We start from the raw sequence: 22,719 nt of genomic DNA on the forward strand, positions 1-22,719 counted from the left end.
TTCCTTTTGCCTCCATGTCTCACCTGTAAAATGAGGGGGTAGGACTAGATGATCTCTAATTTCACTTACAGCTCTGGAAGTCTATGACCCATCTACCTGTCCCACAGTGTCTTTGTATGTTACCTACAAGTCTTCAGAAGGAACCAAAGACAATCTTGGGATAGTACCAAAGCTTTGAAGAAAGATAACAGAAACAACTCAAGCCTATTTATATTTGGATACCTTTTTTCCTCTCGAAGAGCTGATTGATTTTTCTGAAGAACAATCAATGCAGTGCTTTCCTTGGTTGGAAATGAATAGGCGAGCATTTAAGAAATAAGTTTCTAATTTGAGGACTTGGGACAGATATATTTGCTTGGCCTTGAGGTCCTTAAGTAGTGAGTCCCCCTCAGCAATGATAAATATTTCCATGAAATTAACCTTTCTACACACCCGTTCCCCACATCAAGAATATGCTAGGCCTTCCCTGGTGGCGCAGTGGTTAAGAATCCGCCTGCCAATGCAGGGGACATGGGTTCGAGCCCTGGTCCGGGAAGATCTCACATGCCGTGGAGCAACTAAGCCCGCACGCCACAACTACTGAGCCCGTGCACCTAGAGCCCGTGCTCTGCAACAAGAGAAGCCAGTGCAATGAGAAGCCCGTGCACCACTATTAAGAGAAGGCCCTGGTCGTCGCAACTAGAGAAAGCCCATGCACATCAACGAAGACCCAACGCAGCCAAAAATAAATTAATTAATTTAAAAAAAAGAATATGCTATATTTGATTACACAGGACACTCAACAATGAATGAGTTTTCCCTCTGGTGCTGCAAATCTGGGTCACTCTTTGGACATTCCTGAACTCTGTTGACAAATGCCCTCTCCCAGCTAGAGAACCACAGGGCCTTTGCTTTAAGAGCAGCCCGTGGTAACGGACACAGCAAGAAGAGAAAGAGGTCATTGAAACAGAAACAATGACAGCAGCTAATGCTGAGAAGTAAATAAGAGCTTCTCTGTTCATCTGCCCTTGGAAACCAAAATAACTATCCTAAAAGAAAGGTGGGTGTTGTCGGAGGACGGGGACGGGAGAGCAGGAAGAGATGTGGGTGAAAACCTCATCAGCACTGTCTTTCTTCTGCCACAACAATAGGGATTGTTCATTCAGAGAGCTGGGATTTGGGAGCAGGGAGAGAGAGTGGGGAGGAGCGTGGACCTTGTTTTGGTTTGTGGACCTCGTTTCTAGGCAGCTGTTGGTCAAAGGGGGATGTGGCGTAGGTACTGACAAATGTTCACGTGTCACGGCTGGGTCGTAAAAAGGAGAGACTCCTCCGTAGCACTGGTTAGCGTCTGTGCATGCACGCCCTGTAGGGATTATTTGATCCCTCTCTGCCTCCCTCCCGGGCTGTGAGTTCCAGGAGCGCAGCCGTGCACTCCTCTGTCCGTGGAGCTGAGCTCGGTGCTGGCTTCTAGAGGAGGCGAAATCGATAGATGCTTAAGGAAGGACTCTTGATTGATTCAAACTGAAGATCACTTGGAAAGATGCAGGGGGCAGCATGTCACTGACAGGTGATATCAGAGGCAGGTTTGGGTTGGGTTTTTCACTAAGTAGACCCTCTCCTATCTATGAATTAGGAAGTAGGGTCTTCAGATCTGGCTATTTCCAGTGCCCAGTTTCCTGCTGCCAAATTGGAGCACTCTATGAAGAGTGGTCAGGAAATGGGGGAAGAGTCTTAAGCAGTAAGGCTGGGGTTTTGTTAAAAGAAAACCCCTTCCTCTCTTCACATCCAAAGCAATAGACGCATTCCTTTCAGAGGAACAGCTTCCCCTCATCCACTGCTATAAAATCTTAATGGGGAAAATATTCCAATCCATTTAGTACAGAAGCAGAGATGACAACACTCCTGTGATTGAAGGAAGCTGAGAAGACTAAATTTCTAGTATGCCGTGGTGTTGCTGTATCTCAAAACCGATCCTCCCATAGTCTTGGAGGCTAACTTCCCAACTTTATGCTCCCCTGAGATCACTCTAATCTAAAGCCTATGAGTGGTTTTCTTACTCTGGGAGCAGAAAGAGGTTTACATTTGAAATTGCTGTCCATGCATCTCATCCAAGAGGCAACCCCCCCGTCCTTTAATCCGCAAGAGCTGCAGAGCTCATTCCTTCCTGAGCCAAAGGAGTTGCCTTAAATGATTACCTCTGATAAAGTACAGCAGGAGACTTTATTTTATTTCATAGTTCCCTTCAGAGCAAACGAATCCTGGTGCAGCCAGAATCCCCTCCTTCAAGGTCTGAATCCCTCCAGCCCACCCAGGGATGTGTCTCTTCCCAGTCTGGGGCCCCCAGAAGCATCCTGGCGTCCTGGCCAGGCAGGTTTCGTAACTGCGTGGAGTCTATCTCTCTGGTATGATTAAAAACCGATAAAATACCAACATTATTCAGCACTTAACTAGGTATCAGACATCGTCCTGAGCTCTGTTCCTGTGAGGTAAGGGGTATCTCCATTTAGCACATGAAAAAACCAAAGTTTAGATTATTAGGTAAATTGCACAGAGTATTCCCAGCGTGGAGCTGTCTTAATTCTTACATTATGTAGGATGAAATTGAAGATCTAAGAGACTGTCATGGTCCCCAAATCACAGAGTACTCAGACTTGCTAATTCAGAGTGGTGAAGCCAAACTCAAACCCAGGTTTCCAGATGCCAAACCTGGATCATTTTCACAACACTGTAGTTCCTGTAGCCAAAATCTAAATTTCCTTAAGAAAACCACAGGCATGAGAATCACTGTAAATCTCTTACTTCAAGAATGGATCTTTTCTTCCTCTTTCCTTCCTCCCCAGAGCTTGCATTTTCTCCACAAACTCCTTTTTTTAAAAAAATTAATTTATTTACTTATTTATTTGGCTGTGCTGGGTCTTAGTTGCGGCATGCAGGACCTAGTTCCCTGACCAGGGATCGAACCAGGGCCCCCTGCATTGGGAGTGCAGAGTCTTAACCACTGGACCACCAGGGAAGTCCCTCCACAAACATTTCTTATACAATTTTTAAAAATCTTGTATTAACCGTTTAGCTAGATACTTTGCCAGGCTCACTCCCATCTCTGAGACGTCTCTGGCACAGCGTTCCAACTGGGAGTTGCTACCAGGTCATTCTATCTTTCAGGGCCTTGTTTGCTGCCACCATCTCCCGGAAGCCCTCCTGACCACGCCAGCCCACACACCTCACAAGCAAGTCTCACACACAGTTTTTATAGGTAGTGTTGTCATCCAACACTTTCATCTCCTGTCCTTTTTCTCTCCCTACCTGAAGCAACTTCTACTCCGAGGCACATACTGTTGGCCAGAACCTAGGCATTCTGGCTATGACGGTTTTCTCCCAGTACATCTCAGAGCTGCCCTTTTGTAGTTTGTGTTTATAAACTTGTTGTTCATTGACATTTGAGAACTGTTACCTGTCCTTGTTTAGGAAGCCTCCCCACAGCCTTTGGGTACCTGGCTCACAATCTTCTCCAGCTAAACCCATATGCCTCCCTGTGGGACTTCAGTCTTCTGTGGAGGTGCTGTCCAGATACCTCAGCCTCCTCAGCTCCAGCGACCGCCACCTCCTATATAACCCTGTGGCCTCACCTTGGAGTTTATCATTGGAAACTCTTCGACCACCATAGGTCTTAAGTTCCGAATCCCACTCTTGGTGCACAGTGGCCATTGCTTCCTTTACTCTCATTCCCTGACAGATAGAAATCTACCCTTCAGTTTCCTCCAAACCTCGATGCCTTTGCTTCCTCCACTACCTGCGATTCCTTCACTTCCTTCTGATCACATTTCCTCCCCCTTTCCCCAGCCTGGACTCCTCACAAACTTCTGTCTCACCAGCACCTCAGTCACCCGGCTCTCTTGTCCTCCCATCAAGCCCCCATCCCCACTTCCATCTGGAGATCCCATCCGACTGCCGAGTGAGGCTGTGTCACCATGACTGTGCAGACTGGCGCCTTACGAGCTTGTGGCTTCCGTTCTTACTTGGGCCCTTAATTTGGCTCTACAACCTTTTAGGGGTCTTGGTCAGCTTCCTCTCTCATTCTGCTCAACAGCTCCTGGAATCTTTCATCACTTTTCCCCAGCTTTCTACCAAATTCCCACTCTGCTTACCTAGCAGGTGATCTGACCTCCCTTCAGAGCAAACCAGCCCTGAATCACAGCACCCTGCCTCACTTTACTGGCTCACTCTGCAAGCTAAATCCGCCCTCATCCTCATTTCCTTCCAGTGTCAAGAAAAAGCTGTCCCTCTCTTCAAAGCTCAGCCAACCATGTGATCACTTGATCCCATCCTGTCTAACCCCCAACCTTAGGAAAATAGTTCCTTCAAGCATCCTCTTTCTTATATTTTTGAACTTTGACCTTTCATTACCATTCCCTAACCCAACAGATATATTCAGATTCCTCAGAAACACACTCAACTTCACCTCTCTGTCCTTCTCCTCTTCATTGCCAAGCTTCTTGAAAATTAATTTACACAGGTATGCCATGCTTGTCTCCTCCTCCTTAATTCTTTTTTTTTTTTTGGCCGAGCCGCGCAGCATGTGGGATCTTATATCCCCAACCATGGTTCGAACCTGCCCCCCCTGCACTGGAAGTGCAGGGTTAACCACTGGACCACCAGGGAAGTCCCCCTCCTCCTCCTTATTCTTTTTTTTTTCCTGAGTTGTGTCCTTTATAAGAAACCGGTAACTCACCAGTAACTGTTAAGTACAGTGTTTCCTTGAGTTCTGAGCTGTTCTAGCGTGTTAATCAAGCCCAAGGATGGGGTCGTGGGAACCTCCAATCTACAGCTGGTCGATCAGAAGCACAGGTGCCAGCCTGGCCTTGTGATTGGCACCTGAAGTGGGGGCGGTCTTGTGGGACTGAGCCCTTCAAGGGCAGGGTCTGCGCTAACTCCGCGTGGTCAGTGTCAGAACTAAATTGTAGGACACCCAGTTGATGTGCAGAGCGGTGGAGACTGGTTGGTGTGAGGAACCCCCTACATTTGGTGTCGGAAGCGTTGCTGTGCTGGGGTCTCCCGCGGTCTCTCCTTCCTGGGCCCCCAGCAGGTCCGAGCCCCAGGGCTCCTTTCCTTGCTCCAGCTGGGAGATCAGATCTGGTTTGGATCCTGGAACTCCCAGGGAGGCCGGGTTCCTGTATGTCTGCAGCATCACGTCTCTATACAGGGCCCTCTGCCCCGGGTCCAGACGTGCCCCTTCTTCCTGGGTGAAGTGCACAGCCACGTCCCCAAAGGTCAGCAGGCCCTGGGGCCCGGCGGCCGGGGAGCTGCCCGCCATGCCGGCTCCCGGTCCCTCCGAGGCGAGGGCAGAGGGCTGCGGAGAGGAGAGCCGGCAGGGGAGGGCGGCGGGCCCGGGGGGTCCGGACCCAGCCCCGGCCCCTCAGCGGCGTCAGCTACGAGGCTGGCCGGACGGGGGCCTCCCGGGGACGCCGACGCTCTGCTTTGACTTGAGGACCCGGGCGCGCGGGTCAATCCATAATAAAGCAGGGGAGCTGGGTGGGCGCCGCGCGGGCAAGCGGAAAAAGCCCACCCACCACTCCGCCCGGCCTGCCTGGGGCGAGGCTACAGCTCCCGGGTTCCGCGGTTCAGCGGGGTCGGAGCGGCGCCGCGCCGGACTCACCGCCGAAGCCCAAACCTCGAACCGGGCCGCCCCAGCCCGCGCACGGTGGGCGGGGCGGCCCCCGCCCGGCTCCTCCCCCTCTTTGTCTCTCCTCCTCCTTATTCTTAAACACACCTCTGTGTAAGGTCTGTTCCCATCACTCAATGAAAAGGCCTTGGCAAAGGTCAGCGATGACCTCTGTATGAAGTGGTCTCTTCATTCCCAGCCTCCCCAGCCTTCCTGTAATATTCGAGGTTGCTCTCCCACACTCTGCTGCTTCTTCCCCATCTCTCATCAGTCCTGCTTTGTCCACACCACTGGCTTCTCTTTCTTTGCTATTCTCACAAATAGCAGTTCACTAGAAGTCTATCCTGAGTCCTTTTCTTACCTTCCCTGGGCAACTGCTTCCACTGCCATGGATTTTACTAAATTAAACTACCACTAAGTTACTCTCTCCATCCTAGACCTTTGCTGGGCTCCAGGCCTATATGTATATTTAACAAATGTTGAATATACTGAATATTTCTTCAGTCCCTTCTCATAAATGATGATCCATGGGATGGTGATGATGATGATGACTAATATTTATGGACTCCGTACTACATGCCAGACACTGTTCTAAACTTCAGTCACCATAGAAATACCGTACGGGAGGTATTATCGTCCCCGTTTCACAAAAGTGGTAATAAACACAGTACGATTTAGTATCTCAGTAAGTGACACTGTTTTTCACCTGAATATCCAACCCAGAGACCCAGAAAGAATCCTGTACTTTATATTTCTCCTCCTTCATTTTCAGTTAAGCATCAAATCCTGTTGGTTCTTCTATTTGAGTTCCTCTGGCTTTATCTTCTCCTCTCTAACACATCTTTTCCAGAATCTGTACCTTTGTCTTACTTCAGACCCTCCTCATCAATCGACCAGACTCTTAATATGGTGCCCTGACTGCTCTTCTTGCCTTCAGTCTTACCTCTGTCTACCTGCAGTCCAATCATTCTCCACACCTCTTCTAGAGTGGTCCTTCTGAAATGCAAACTTGATCATTTTATTACGCTGCATAAAGCCAGTCAGTGACTCCCCTCACATGCTACTTCTGCTGGGCCTGAAAGACACCCACCCACCTTCATGGGCTGCCCACTGCATGACATTTCATCTTCATCTCCCACCATTTCTCCACTTTCACTTCGGATATTCCAGACATCTCTCTGAGTGACAAATGCAAAAGCTTTTGCTCACACTATTTTCTCTGCCTGGGTTGCCCTCCTCCATTTCTTTGTCTAGTAAACTACTCATTCTTCAAAACTGTGCTCTCTAATATGTAGCCAGTAGCCACATGAGGCTAATCTGAATTAAGATGTGCTGTGCTGTAAGTATAAACACTGGATTTTGAAGACAGTGTGTGAAAAAAAGTATAAATGTCCCAGTAATTTTACATTGGCTACCTATTGAAAAGATAATATTTTGGATATATTGGGTTAAGTAAAATATTATTAAAATTTATTGTTTCTTTCTATGTGGCTATTAGAAAATTTAAATTTACACAAGTGGCTTGAATTTGTGGCATGCATTATATTTCTATTAGACAGTACTTCTTCAAAATCCTTACCCTGTAAACTTAACTGAAGAGGCAAAAGACTTGTAGACTGAAAACTACAAAATGATGCTAAGAGAAATTAAAGAAGACACAAATAAATGGAAAAACATTCCATGTTCATGGACTGGAGAATTAATACTGTTAAGATGTCAATACTAACCAAAGTGATCTCCAGATTTAATGCAATCCCTATAAAAACCTCAGTGACATTTTTTGCAGAAACAGAAAAAAACCCATCCTAAAATTCACACGGAATCTCACTGGACCCTAAATAACTAAAATAATCTTGACAAAGAAGAACAAAGTTGGAGGTCTCATACTTCTAGATTGCAAAACTTATTACAAGGCAACAGTAATCAAAACAATGTGGTACTGGCAAAAAGACAGACATATAGACCAATGGAATAAAATAGAAAGTCCAGAAATAAACCCTCAAGTATATGGTCAAATGATCTTCAGCAAGGATGCCAAAACCATTCAGTGGGGAAAGGAGAGTCTTTTCAACAAATAGTGTTTAAAAAACTGGTATCCACATGCAAAAGAATGACATGGACCCTTACCATACACCATATACAAAAGTTAACTCAAAATGGATCAAAGACCTAAACATAAAAGATAAAAACTATAAAACTCTTAGAAGAAAACACAGGGAGAGAGCTTCATTGGATTTGGCAATGATTTCTTGAATACGACACCAAAAGCACAGGGAACAAAAGTAAAAATAGGTAAATTGGACTACATCAATATTTAAAACTTCTAAGCATCAAAAACACAACAGTAAAAAGGCAAACTATGGAATCGGAGAAAATATTTGCAAACCATTTATCTAACAAGGGGTTAAGATCCAGAATATATAAAGAACTCCTGCAACTCAACAACAGAAAACCAAACAACATCTAATTTAAAAATGGGCAAAGACTAGAATAGACATTTCTCCAAAGACGACATGAAAAGCTGCTCAACATTGCTAATCATTAGGGAACTACAAATCAAAACCACAACGAGATATCACCTCACACCCACTAGGATGGCTGTAATCGAAAAAAATAAAAAAACAGAATATAACAAGTGTTAGTGAAGATGTGGAGAAATTGGAACTCTTGTGCACCGTTGGTGGGAATGTAAAATGGTGCAGCTGCTATGGGAAAGAGTATAGAAGTTCCTCAAAAAAATTAAATATAGAATTACCATAAAATCCAGCAATCCTACTTCTAGGTATATATCCAAAACAATTGAAAGCAGATATAACAGTACATCCATGTTCACAGCAGCATTATTCACAATAGCCAAAAGGTGGAAGTAACCCGAGTGTCCATTGATGGAGTGGACAAGCAAAATGTAGTGTGTGTGTGTGTGTGTGTGTGTGTGTATAGAGAGAGAGAGAGAGACAGAGACAGAGAGAGAGAGAGAGAGACAGAGAGAGAGAGAGAGAGAGAGAGAGAGAGATAGAGAGAGTGAGAGGGAGAGAGAGGTATATTATTTGGCCTTAAAAGGAAGGAGGGCTTCCCTGGTGGTGCAGTGGTTAAGAATCCGCCTGCCAATGCAGGGGACGCGGGTTCAAGCACTGGTCTGGGAAGATCACACATGCCACGGAGCGACTAGGCCCGTGAGCCACAATTGCTGAGCCTGCGCGTCTGGAGCCTGTGCTCCGCAACCAGAGAGGCCGCGATAGTGAGAGGCCCGCGCACCGCGATGAAGAGTGGCCCCCGCTCGCCGCAACTAGAGAAAGCCCTCGCACAGAAACGAAGACCCAACACAACCAAAAATAATTAATTAATTAATTAATTTTTTAAAAAAAGGAAGGAAATTCTGACGCATGCTACAATATAGATGAAACTTGAAGACATTAGGCTAAGTGATGTAAACCAGTCACAAAAAGGCAAATACTATATTATGAGATATCCACAGTAGTCAAACGCATAGAAACAGTAAGTACCACATGGCGGATGCCAGGGAGTAGGGAGACAGAGAAATGGAGAGTTGTTTGATGCGTATAGATTTTCAGCTTTGCAGGGTGAAAAAGTTCTGGAGATTGGTTACATATCCATGTGAATATATTTAACACTATTGAAGTGAACACTTAAAAATGATTAAGATGGTCATTGTTATGCGTATTTTACCGGAATTTAAAATTTTTAAAAATCAAGTTCCAAAAAAAAGAAAGAAAAAAAAAAAACCCTTACCCAGATGTCACCTGCCTCCTCCCCTCCAGTGTGAATTAACTACTCCTTTCTTCATGCCTCCACTTAATTCCTGCACATACCTCTAATAGGGTCTTATCACATTTTTGGTAATTCTTTGTTTGACAGGATAAGGGTTACTGTCCCATGAGTGAGATGAATACCCATCCACTTCTAGGGTCTTGACCAGAAGCTAAGAAAATATATTAGGGTCTTTAGTAAGATGGAGAAAAGAGACAGTAGCCCTGACGGCATAATATGCCACAGGGGATATTCAAGACTATACCTTGTATGTGTAGAGGTGTCACTCTGAGGCTAGATCTGGAGGGGCTAATGTCCTTCAGCCATCCTTCTGTAAGCAGCATCTGAAAGGCCTGAAGAGCACGTCCTCCCACCTCCAACAGATGAAAACATCTTCTCTATCATGAGTCCAACCAACTGAAATGATTGGCCACACCCAGTCTGACCTGTTGGCAGGAAGAGAGGAAGATATTCATTTCAGATAGAGCCAAGATGAAGTAGCTTATGTAACAGATAAGGTACTCTGGGGCCACATAAAGAACTGTTTTGCTGCCTCCCCTGAACTCTTTGTATGTACACTTGATGCCTAACAAGAATTTATTTATTTATTTTTTTCTGATAACGGACTGGACCTTCCTGCCCTTCCCAGTTCATAGCCAAGAGGTAACACTTGTTTGATGTGTCTTCCCTCCTAGATGAGGAGCTCCTTTAGGGCATGGACCACACCTTATTCGTCTTCGTATCCCCAGTGTGCACCAGCGCTGGCACATAGCAGGACTGGTGCACACTGCCTGCCCAACAAGTGACTGAATGGTTAGAGTGAGGGTGCGGTGAGTCATTACAACAACCCAGAGAGAGGCTTTTGACAGAGCAACTACTCCACCCCTAGAGAAAGGACAGTCTGAATAGAGAACCACAGGGAAGATGTGGGTCTGGTGGCTGTGGGGAGCAGAGGGGGCATGAGAAGAAAAAGTGGTTCGTTATAAAGCCAAGGCTGAGCAGGCTGATGAAGTTTATGCCCTCAAGTCTCATGTTCTGTTGTCTCACTGGTCTAATGACAGGGCCGGCGTTTATCTGGTCGCCGGGCAAGTGTCCCTTCATTCTATAATTTCAGCTCCAACTGAAGCAACATCATAACACTGGCTCAGTGGCCACCATTCCACAAGCCACATACGTTGCTTCAGTTTTAAATTAGGTATTGTTTTTTCTGGCTGATTGGACTGATTCTGGTCTACTAACAATGAGATGCTCATGTATGGCCCTTTCATGTAGTCAGTCCTTGGTAATGTTTTTCCCTCTCCTGTAACGCTGGAAAGGATTCCTAACAAGTTGATCCAAAAATCAGCTTTCTTTGTCAACATAATGGTATCCTTTCAAACTCACATTTATAGACTTTGCAAGCTGGAAAGAAGAATAAAGCTTACTTCCTGGTAAGGAAATTTGTCCCCAGAGGACGAGGTGGGTCCCAGTGAATTAGAAGTAGAATCCAGAGCCCCTAGCTTCCATTCCTGGCCCCTGTCCTTCTGCTATCCGCCGCAGGTGCAGCCACAGCTGCTTGGGACACGGCCAGCTCACCCTCCTCTGCACTTCGGTGCGATCAGGGCTCCCTCTGGAGAGTTCTAAATTATCCGCGTTGGGAGAGGAGGAATGAGCAGACACGATTCTTCTGAGGTTAAGTTTCCTTGGAACGTTCTGGGTGATGTTTTTCTAAAGCTCCATCTCAACAATGCTGACTTCGAGGCTTAGGAGACAGTCCAGAAACGCACTGGTTAGCCGAGAATTTGCCACAAACAGCTGCGTGACTGATGGGCCGCGCAGTGGCGGCGCACTACTGTATACTAACCAGCCCCCAAACCATTTATTCATCATCTAATAGGCAATATTTGAGCACCTACTGTGTGTCTGGCTGCAAGCTGTCCAATAAGGAGTTGAGCGGCTCGGGGCTTTGTGACCACCTAGAGGGGTGGGATAGGGAGGGTGGGAGGGAGACGCAAGAGGGAGGGGATATGGGGATATATGTACACGTATAGCTGATTCACTTTGTTATACAGCAGCAACTGACACACCACATTGTAAAGCAATTATACTCCAATAAAGGTGTTTTGTAAAAAAAAAGTTGAGCGGCTGCCTGCAACCCGCCCCCCCCCCCCCCCCCAGGCCCAAGGAGCCATAGGAACCGGGAGACACAGGGACTTGTGATTCTCAACTCAGATCTGGCCTTAGCTTGTGTTCCGACCTGGGGCAAGTATTGTAAATCCTCCAGCCCGTAGCTTCAAAGCAAAAAGAAGTCTTTTCAAAAGGGAAGGGTATTTCTGGGAACCGGAGAAACACACAACAACAGCTGCAGAAGTGCTGTGAGCCCCTCTGCAGGCTCCCTGACCCGGGAGCCACCGCTCACCCACCCGCGGGCGGAGGCTGCCCGCTGCCTGCCGAGCAGGCTGCCCCGTCCGGCCCCGGGGAGCCCGGGCAGCGGAGGCCCAGGGGGCGCCTTTCTCTTTAAGAGCCCCACAGGCGATCCTGATTGGCTGTAGCTATGCGGGTCTCTCTTCCCAGCTCCCTCCCTCGGAGCGCTCCCTCCCCCGCCGCTTTCTCGGCTTTTTCCACACCCCCTCCCCCCACCCACTGCGTCCCCTCCGGCCCCTGGCGCTCGCCTCCGGTTCCTCGCCGCAGAGTTCAGCCCCGGCAGCGGTAGGGGTGACTCGCTAGCAATAGATGCCTGGCGCCAAGATTTGCATCCTTAAGCCGCGCTGAACGCCAGAAGAAGAGAGAAGGAAGCAGAGAAGCCCCGGGAAGGCGGGGACGGGAGGTGCGGAAATCCCCGCCTAAAAGGCAGAAGCCGTCGCCCCCACCAGAGAGCTCCGCGCCGGCTGCTCGCCTGCTTGCTGCCGCTGCCACGAGCGCCCGCCTCTCCCCAGCCATGCCAGGCCCGGCCGCCGACGAGGGGAAGGTCCCCTTCCGCACCGCCAAGGAGGAAATCCGTGTGGGCTTCGGGGTCGAGGGCTCGGAGGGCGGCGGCGGCGGCCGGGAGAAGCCCGGCGCGCGCGGGCGGCGGCAGGACATCGTCTGGAGGAACGTCTTCCTGATGAGCCTGCTCCACTTGGGGGCCGTGTACTCCCTGGCGCTCATCCCCAAAGCCCAGCCGCTCACTCTGCTCTGGGGTAAGTCCCGCCGGCGCCCCCTGCGCCCCGGGCACCGAGGCGAGGCGGCGCCGGGGCGCGCGGGGGCGCGGGTCGCCGCTGGCTTCGGGCGGTGCGGAGCCCCCCTCCGCTCTCCGCTCGCCTCCCCACCACGCGCCCCGGCCCCCCGGCCTGCAGTCGTCCGGCCTTTGGGACAGGCAGGTATTTCTGTGCTGGTATTTTCAACTTCTGCCTCCCCCGCTGTCTGCATGAGTAGGCGCCTTTGGCGGCGCCTGGACGGACTCGGGGCCCTTCGGCGCCACCGCTGTGCGCAGAGGCGCACCGGCTGAACCCGGGTTCCAGGGCGGGGAGACCGATGGGATGATTGTGTCGCCCAGGCGGGTCCCAGGGGCGCTCCTTTCTGCCGCCCTTCGGCTTCTCAGTCTCCTCTGTGGGCCACGGACCTTGGGGCCGAGTTAAGGACAAGAAAGGGAGTTGGAGCGGGGGTGGAGAGACCCGGCACCGGATCAGTCTTGATGTTCGCGCAGGAGATGGAAGAGACCAGTTCCCTTCCTGCCCCTGCAAGGCCCCCATCCCTGCCCCCTCCGTGATCTCTTGTGCCCAGTTGCACTTCTGCGGTCCCAGAAGTTTCTCGGCGAGCACACCAACCCCGCGGCGAGAGCGCTCTGCCCCCGGCACAAAGCTTAGACCGTGGCCGAGCAGATCCCCTCCGGGACCTATCCCTTCTGACCAGTGCCTGTCTGTCACCGCACCTGTAGCTCTCCCTCTCGCCACCCTCTTTCCTAGCACCCCCAACCCTGCCGGCATGGGAGGGAGCCCAGGAGCCCCCCCCCTCAATGCCCCCCACCTCCCGGGGCCCGGGGGCCGAGTGCCTGCCCTACGTGACTCCAGTGGCTGACCTCAGAACCACTTCCAACACCCCCTGCCCCAGCAACTGATTTTGGCCTCAGTCCCTGCAGCGGCCACGTTAGCCGGGACAAAAGGCGCTGGCCTTGATATCCTGGGCTGAGAATTGGACGAGGTGATCCAAGAAGCCCTTTCAGCTCTCCTTTCCGAGATCGCCAAGGAACGGGGGCAGGAGAAACACAACCTACTTTTATTCCCAGAGGGGAAGAGGAAGGAAGAAAATAAGAAAACCTCTTTCTGCAAGGCGTCTTATTTAGCATAGTGCCAGCTCCAGATGCCTGGGTTCATAATGGGGCCACTCGGTTCCACGCCTTCCCCTGAAACTCTGCAGTCCCTGCTCTCGGAAGCAAACTCTTCCAGAAGATGGGGGCCTCTTAGGGGAGTGTGGCTGAGCAGAGCTGAGGAATGATGAGAGGGGCGGGGCGTCTGTGGGGATCTGTGAAGCCTCCCAGAGCCCCCTAAGCTTTGGGTAACCTCCCTGCTCAGCCCTCCCCTGCTCAGTACACCTCCTCAATTCAGTGTCCTTTCCACCATCTTCTTTACTGTTATGTGTTGGTTTCATTCTCCCTGTCTTCCTTCTTCCTTTACTCTCAGATGACTAGATCGTGAGATGCTCAGTCATTGCTTCATGGACACACTCCCCCCACCTGCCAACCAAAACCCTTATTGCCCTGGATCCTCCAGGGAGCTGCTCCCTCTCCACCCCACTCCTTCTCCCTGCAGGGGCAGGACTGTGCCTTTGGACTTCAGAGCTCACCTGCCTCCAGGGGATTGGGGCTTAGCTTTAATAGCCGCAGTGTCAGAGAGCTCAGGGAGAAGTGAGCACTTAAAATATTGTCTTACATGCCTGGAGCTCCACAGACCCACAGGCTCCATCCCTTACAGCCACCCACCCGCTGGTTCTGGCATCCCACCAGGAGCCACAAGGACAAGGCCCCCTCTCCAGGTTTGCCAGTCACCTCTGCCCTTTCTAGGCCACTCACCCTGGTGGAGACAGAATCTTTCTTCTGAAAGACCTTGGCCAGAAGACACCCTCCTCGGCCTCAAACTCCTCCAGCTTCCCCGGAGAAGTCAACACACTGCAGGACTCTGGGTTCCCCTTTGTGGATGATGTTGCCAAGCCCATCCTTGTGCCTTCCTGCATAGTCTATTGCCTTAGCTACTTTTCGTCAGTTCCATTCCCTGAATCTTGATTCACTCCCTACCTGGGTTTCATTGCTGCCCCCCTCCCAAAAACAAACAAACAGAAAAAGAGCCGACAGTGGTGGATATTGTAGTTTCAAGATTCAAACTTGTGACTTAGAAACATTCCAAGTAAGTGAATGTTATCTGATGGATAGCTTGTGAGGGAAGAAGTGAGGGAGAGAGACAGCTAAGATCAGTGTGCTGATGGCTAGAATCTATAGGGAGACTGTTGATCAGGGATATTTTCATTGAAAGCCCTGGTGCCTTGAGCTTCAAATTTCTCCCCACTGGATGCCCTTTTCACCATCTCTCCCACTGGCTCTGTGTAGTGTTAGGACTGAGTTCATGCACCAGTGGGCTGTTCGTCCACTTCAGGGACCTGAGTTGTCAAGGCAGTAGGCTTAACTAGCCCATCTATTATTGCTTGCCACCCTCCACCCCAGGTATGGTTGCCCTGGAAACAGGAGGCATCCATGCAGAGCACCCAGCAGAGGATGTTTTAGGTGTTCAGTTGTGCGAAGAGTAATTTGCGTGGCAGTAAAATGTCATCCATGAAAGATCCCATCAAGTTGTTCAGTCCAGACCTCCTCCACTGCCTCACTCCCCACCTTTTTATGACTCTCCTTGGGCCCAGAGCAAGTTGTTTTCTCTTCTTACCCTTGCAGTTTTCTGAGTGGGCAGGCTGTCAGAACGGAATGCTCTTGGTGCCCGCAGGTACTGAGGGATGAGTTTATGACTTTTGAGCACAGAACACGACCTCCAGCTGGAGGAAAAATCTTCACCTGAAGCCTTGAGCTCACAAAAGTGCCTGCTTTGAGGGTTTTTGGCCAAAGGGGCAGTTCGTTCATGCCCTGAATCCCAAGACGAGTGGAATAGGGGAGTGAGGAGCTGCAGCTGTGGTGTCGAGGTCAGAGTCCTGGAGCCCCTTCCCAGCAGCTTTGCCCTGTCTCCAGGCGTTCTGGCCCCTGGTTTCCAAAAACATGAGGGACTTTTCTGGTTTCCCTTGAAATGTCATCCGAGTCCCCTAAATATGCCTTGGTGACATCATGACAATTTCAGTGACAGTATCAGGCATGCAAAACACTCACATGCCCTGCTCCCTTCCATCTTGCCCCAGGGCAAATGTGACCATTGCTAAGGTAGAGACAGGATTCTCTGGTGCCCTTCAGGTTGCTGGAACACAGCCTATGGTGAGGAATCTGAGCGGTGGCAGGAATTGACTGAGGCAGTCTAGCAGGAGGGAGGGTCAGGAGAGGCTGGGGTTTGGAAGGTACTGGTCCATCAGTCAAATTCTGTCCAATTCTGAGAGTTGCCCAAAGATGAGCTGTCTTCTGTCAGGCCTTGGGTAACCTGAATCCACACCTTCGATGGTCCTGATGTCTTTGTTGGGCTTCTTTTTCCACCAGATCCCTAACATTGTTGAGGCGCTCCCAGAATGCGTGGCCACGGACTTCGGTTTTACCTCCGGGTTTTCTAGGCTGAGCACAGCTCAGAAGAGAAACAACTGAGAATGTGAATCCCTGCTCTCCTACTTACTTACCAGCTGCATGGCCTTGGGCAAATGAACATCTCCAGACCTCAGCTTTCTCACCTGTAAAATGGGTATATCAATACTTCTTGCTCATGAGGCTGTGAGAATTAAATTCGATAATAGGTGTAAACTACTTAGCACAGTGCCTGGACCTTGGCTGATGTCCAGTAATTGTTAGCTGCTCTTATTATTATTGGTCCTGATACTGTTTTTTTTTCTTTAGTAGAAGGAAAAAAGGCCCTCTTGCAGCACAATCAATTCTACAAAGCTGGCACACAACATGGCTTCGTTGCCTCTCCTGCATAGAAAAGATTGCTTTGGCTTGGGAAACAAGGGTTCTTTCTCAAAGTCTCCAAAGAGAAATGAACACAGATCCCCCTGTCCCTCCTCCCTCCCCCATTCCCTTCTCTTTCATCCTCTCTTCCTCCTGTTTTCCTCCAGAAGGCCATTATTTTGTAAAGAAGAATCTTTTTGTTCAGCTGATAACTCACCTGGTCTTTGGTGTTTTCTTTGGGGCTTTTTGAGCAGAGCCAGTTACAATTGCTGTCAAAACAGGGCCAAATCATTACTCCTAAATGTCTTAGGGTCTCAGTTTTGACTTTTTTCCCCGTTTCTGTCTCCTTGAATCATCTTTTTTTTTTTTTAAATGTTTAATGCTCAAACTACTAAAAAACTGAAAAACATAAATGAATCTTCCTTTTTTTTTTTAAACATCTTTATTGAAGTATAATTGCCTTACAATGGTGTGTTAGCTTCTGCTTTATAACAAAGTGAATCAGTTATACACATACAATATGTTCCCATATCTCTTCCCTCTTGCATCTCCCTCCCTCCCACCCTCCCCATCCCACCCCTCTAGGTGGTCACATAGCACACGGAGATCAGCTCCGTGCTTTGTGAATCTTCCTTTTAAATCTTGTAATTCCCAGCCCATTGTTGCAAGTCTTGCATTTTTAATAACCAGGCAAGCACTAAGAGCCCTACCCAAGGCTGGGTGGAGTGCAGCGAAACCCCAGAGAATGGTGTGCTTTTGCTGGCTTAATAGTCCCAACAAGTATAAATATAGGTTGAGGTTAACATTATTAACTCGGTTTTTTTCTAACACTGGTCAAGGTCACTGCCAACTGCACTGTCATCCTGAAATGTGAAGTCGCTCTGCAGAGTGGAAACCAGAGCGGGAGTCCCAGCATTGCCACTTAGTTCAACTTCTGGCAGGTCCCTTTCCAGTGTGTGAGCCTCGGTTTCCTGGTCTCTGAAATAGGGATGGTAATACTGAGCTGAAAGTTGTTTTAAGAATCAGGTCAATTGTCAAACTGGTGCCAGAGGATCGACATGCAGTGCTCTCTGTTACTACCAACCCCACCGTGGGCCAGGCGTCAGGGAACCCGCAGGGCTTCCGTGTCTGTTTGTCTGGGACTTGGAGTTCTCGTGGCTCAAATATAAGGCATAGCCTTTAAATCCAAATAGATTATCCTGACCTCTTGTAACATTTAGTTCTCATCTTGTCCTGGTTTGTGTATTGTATAAAATCATAGTAATTGCTTGGAAAAGTCACTGAGAGATTTACAAAAGGGTGACACAGTCATGGTGGTTTCTCTGAATTTTTATAAAAGGCAACATCGTCTCTGGTTGGCATTATTCTTGTTGAGCATTTATTTTGACATTCTGTAGTCTCTGGTGTGCAGTCTCGCCATCCCTCTGCTGTGACATGTCCTGCTTCTGTGGAAGTGCCACCCTGGGGTTAAGAGTATGGACGTGAGAGTCAGAGGATCTGGGTTCAAGGCCCAGCCCCCCAGCTATAGCCTGGGGCAGGTCGCTCACCCCCCGTAGCGTCAGCGTCCCCAGCTGCACAGTGGGAAGAGCGGTACAACCAGCAGCATGTCGCAGCTGGAGTGAAAGGAACGGGAGTGAGGCACTTGGCCCTCGGTGCTTCCCTTCGCGCCTTCCCTTCCTTTAGCTCCCCTTTGGTGGCTGGGACTTGTTCCGGCTGCCCCCTGGTTGTCAGAAAGCCCTGGTCAGGGGTAGAGCAGTTGGTTTTCTGACTTTGTTTTCCCTGGCAATGGGTTGGTGGCCACCCCAGCAGGGACCCGCTATCCTCCCTCATCAGTGTCTGCCATTTGTTCACTCTGAGTGTGAACGGCCACGAGAGAGCCTCACAGTTGCACGTGCAGTCACATATTCACTTGTCCACTAATTCATTCATTCTTTTCCTTTTCAACTATTGTCAAAAGATACCAGAATCACTTGGGGCTCTTTTAAAATATTCAGAAGCCTGGGCACCCCCTCGCCCCCGGACCTACTGCACTGGAATCTCTAGGAGTGAGGTCCTGGCTTTTTTGAAAAAGGCATTAAGGTGTTTCTGATGCACAGCGGGGCTGAGAACCATTATTTAATTCCCTTATCCATATTCAGTTATGCTTATTACTCACCCATTACTTGCCAGGCACCGACACCGTCCCGACTTCACGGCACTTAAGGCCAGTTGGAGAGACAGACGGGTGCACAGGTGAGAACCGCCAAGGCAGCATGAGCTGCGGGTGCCAGCCTGGGGGAGTTGGGGAGGCTTCCCGGGGGAGGAGGTGGCTGGACTGAGCCTCCAGGAGGCCCGAGGCTGGCTGGCCAAGGGGTTTGGGCGAGATGGCACTGTAGCCACAGGCTACAGAGCGCCCAAGGGGAGAGGGGAGAGCCAGTCAAGGACCTGTGGTTCAGCGAGGCTGACGGTGATCAGGGCCCAGATCCAGGGCAGGAAGATCCAACAGGACCAGGAAGACTGGGAGGAGATCAGGCTTTCGGAGGGGCTGCCCTTCAGCCTCTTCCTGCCTCTCACCTCCTCTCACCCATCACACACACCAGCGGCTCTTGGTGTATAACTTCTAGACCAGACACATGGCAGCGGGATGAGTGAGTCTGAAGATTTTCGGGAAAGACCCTGAGGCAGACGCCTTGGAGCAGGTGTGCAGTGGGGCCGGGCACCTCCCTCAGGCTGGCCAGAGCTGAGGGAGAGCTAGAAATAATGTCTCAGCTGGGCCTTTGATCTCACAGATTCAGGAGTATTGTCCCAGGACTAAATTACTAAAATGCCCCAAGGGTATAATAGCACAGGCATACCAGACCCAGGGCTCTCTCCTCCTCCTGTGTTCCTCTTTCCTCTGTTTCTCAAAGGTACAGGTGTGTAGGGGAGTTCTTCTCACCTCACTTCCTCCCTTGAACCTGAGCTTAAACAGCTGGTTCTCACTACCCTCCTTAATGTCCTGCTTCCCATTTCTGCAGCTTATTACGGAGGGCTCTGTGGGTCCCTGCAGGCTGTGGTCCAGCAACATCACCTGGGAGCTTGTTAAAAAGAAAGACTCTCAGACCCCACCCTGGACCAACTGAATCACAACCTGCACTGATAAGGTCTCCAGGTGACCCACCTGCAGTGAACTTAGAGAATCACTCCCTCAAGTCAGGCCACAGGCCCACGGGTCAGAGAAGCTGCATACGGGTGGGATTTGGCAACTCTTTCTTTTTCCGTTTAATGGCCTCCTCCCCTTTGCCTCCCCTCCTCCCCTCCTGCCTCCTTGTAGCTTATTTTAGAACATGTCGGGATCCTGCTTCTCTTGCCAACAAAAGGCTGTTGCTAAAATCTTTCAGCCGGCAGCAGTGATGTTTAATTCATGGGCTAGAAAATTAATTTTATTTTCATGAGTAGAGCTGGAGAAAAATAACAGGAAGTCTCTGTGCATGGCCCTTGGGAATTCAGCTTGTCTGTTTAACTGGTAAAACAGTTAACAGTTCATTTACCAGATGAACTGGTAAAGGCGAGGGGGCCTCAGGAAAGGGCCACCTTCCACAAAGGATGCTTTTGGCTGCAAGTAGCACAAAACTCAACTTAGGATGGCTTAAAAGATAAGGAAAATTTCTAATTTCACTGGTAGGTAATCCTAAGGTAGGGCACTTGTGGGATGACTCAGTAATAACGTCAAAGTGCAGGTTTCATTTCTGCCATGGTGGCCTTGTGGAATTTAGTTTTCCTTGTGGTTACAAGAAGGCTGCCAGAGTTCCAGGAGTTACAACAGTGTCCTACAGAAGAAGAGAGAGGCTGCCCCTTCCTGAAATCTCATCAGAGAGAAACTCTCTCCTGGTCATCTCACAGCTGATGTCTCCTCAAGTCTCACTTGCAGGATTGTGTCCCGAGTCCCTTGTTAAACCATCACTGGCAAGGGATTCAGGATAATCAGTGTTAGCCACTGAGCCACATGCCACATGAGGCGGGGGTTAAGAGCCAAACAAAACCCAGGCTCTGGGGGAAGGGAGAAGAGGGCATGGCTGCTGGGACAGCCAACACCTCTGCTCCAGGGCCTGCCTTTACTCCCTCTCATGACCTTCCCTCTTTGGTGTCACCTCCATTCCCTGGAAAGGCTCTGATTTCATATTTTAGCACGCTCTTCCCCTCTACTCCCTACCCGCTCCGCTTGTCTCCAGTCCTGCTGTCATTTCAGCGAGTTGTAAATGTCTGCCTTTTCCATGAGGCTCTGCGCTCTCCCATGGCACATCTGCCTCCCCAGAGCCTGGCAATGGCCTCTGCTCAACACACACTGTGCTGGGGGAATGGATGCAGGAGGAGACGAGTGAATGAGTTTAATCTTTGTGTGGCCTTTCTTTGTAAGGAAAGTTTTCATGTTGTTTCTTAACTTTAAAGATGTTTTTGCCCCTGTTAGAGAACTTTCCATGTGATTTTGGGGGAAGGACTGGGGCGAGAGAAGCCTTTCTCAGTGCCCCAGGAATCTGCATGCCCCTCTGCACCCGTGTCCACCTGGGAGTCACCCTGACCTCAGTGGGGAGCTTGCAGAATTCTCTATCGCTCCTCTGGGTTTTTATGGGGTGAGACGGGGCTGGGGAAGTTTGCTCTGGGCACAGGGAAGTGTTAAATGCCTTGTGGGAGAATGGATTTAAAAAGAAAAAGATGGACAGTGAGCGACTTAGAATGTGTTCTTTACCAAGGTTTTCCATGGTGACACACTTTCCTCAGACTGATGAATGGTTTTCTTGGCTGGTCATTGTCTTCATGGTTCAGGTGACGCAGGACGTCAGTGATGACGTCACGGTCAGATTTCTGTTCTCTTGCCTCAAATTTTACTTAAAAGGGCATTTAAAAGTCCACTTAAAAAAAAAAGTCCACTTAATCTCACCCAGCAGGTACTCTTTTTTTTTAAAAAATAAATTTATTTATTCATTTTTGGCTGCGTTGTGTTTTCGCTGCTGCACGCGGGCTTTCTCTAGTTGCGGCGAGCCAGGGCTACTCTTCATTGCGGTGCGTGGGCTTCTCACTTCGGTGGCTTCTCTTGTTGCGGAGCACGGGCTCTAGGCGCGCGAGCCTCAGTAGTTGTGGCGCACGGGCTTGGTTGCTCTGCGGCATGTGGGATCCTCCTGGACCAGGGCTCGAACCCGTGTCTCCTGCATTGGCAGGCGGCTTCCCAACCATTGCGCTACCAGGGAAGCCCTGCCCTTAAAATGGGAAAAAAAAAAAAAAAATCAAATACCAGTGGACTTGGAAATGAAGAGGTACAAGAATAGAGTTTAGAACTCAGGTTTAAATTTGTTTTCTTCCTGTATCACTGTCTGTTGTATGCATACCATCATGCCCTGGCAATTTGGCTTGTATGGGTTTTAGCTTGGTTCCCTAAAGAGACAATGGCTGTAAATGCAGCCTGTGACCTGAATGAGCAAGGCCATCTCCCAAAGCATCCTCCACCTCATCGTCAAAAAACATTTATCAAGCAGGCAATTAATTTCCTATGGTCTTGAGCCAGGCACTGTGTAAAAAAACAGAGACCTGGTCTCTACCCTCCTACCTTTTATAACTCAGAGGAACAGCTGTGATTTTCCCCAAGTAGTGTATCCAACTTAATGTTCTCTTGGCATGAGTAGAAGTGGAAAATACTCTTACTTCTTTAAAAGTTCTATGCATGAAATTAGAAATGAATTTCTCAAATGTAACTTTCCTGGAGTAGTGTGTCGGTTCCCTCCTCTAATAAATACATTCATAAGAAGCTTTTGCAGATGGTTACAATGAAGATCGTCTCTATTCTCAGCCTGTGAGTCACTGGAGTGTCCCTGAAAGCATTTGTTTTGCCCTAGAGTCTCTATAAGCAAAAGAAGGTATTTATTAGCAAGTGTGAATAATGCCCACATATCTCCCCCTCCCATCTCCCACCCCCAAATCCACTGTGTTTGGCTCCCTAGCTCCTGACAAGTGGGTGAGTCATTCACATTTTTGAGCTCTGCTTGAATTACTCCAGGGTCTTGACTCCATCTGGAGCTACCCTCTGAGCATAGACTGGGTATGAACCTAAACTTGGCAGAGCTCCCAGGAGGGTTGGAATAAAGCATAGTTATTAGAGCTAATATTCCTTCATGCACAGAGCTGGTAGTCAGTCAGTGTTCGCCCAGTGGTTAAAATCATTGGATAACTGTGCCTTCCCTGGTGCTCCTGGAATTGCCAACAATCCAAGAGCTAAAGGGTCAATACCTGGCTCAGCTGCAGGGCTTAAATCTAAAAATAAATCTGTTCT

General features: G+C 49.2%; 1 protein-coding gene and 1 non-coding gene across 2 annotated transcripts in view; one reads left to right on the forward strand and one right to left on the reverse strand.

The window, feature by feature from the left end:
• Nucleotides 1-2,919: 2,919 nt before the first annotated feature.
• On the reverse strand, nucleotides 2,920-2,992 carry TRNAG-CCC (transfer RNA glycine (anticodon CCC)). The gene has a single exon. It is a non-coding gene; the product is annotated as a tRNA-Gly (tRNA).
• Nucleotides 2,993-12,026: 9,034 nt separating this feature from the next.
• Nucleotides 12,027-22,719, forward strand: part of SCD5 (stearoyl-CoA desaturase 5) — a 159,094-nt gene continuing 148,401 nt past the window's right edge. Inside the window, exon 1 of the mRNA XM_059923988.1 lies at nucleotides 12,027-12,564. Coding sequence (XP_059779971.1) covers nucleotides 12,324-12,564 — 241 coding nt within the window. The 5' untranslated portion in view covers nucleotides 12,027-12,323. The remainder of the gene's footprint in view (nucleotides 12,565-22,719) is intronic.

This window comes from Balaenoptera ricei, chromosome 5 (assembly GCF_028023285.1).
Source record: "Balaenoptera ricei isolate mBalRic1 chromosome 5, mBalRic1.hap2, whole genome shotgun sequence".
In the NCBI taxonomy this organism is placed as follows: domain Eukaryota; kingdom Metazoa; phylum Chordata; class Mammalia; order Artiodactyla; family Balaenopteridae; genus Balaenoptera; species Balaenoptera ricei.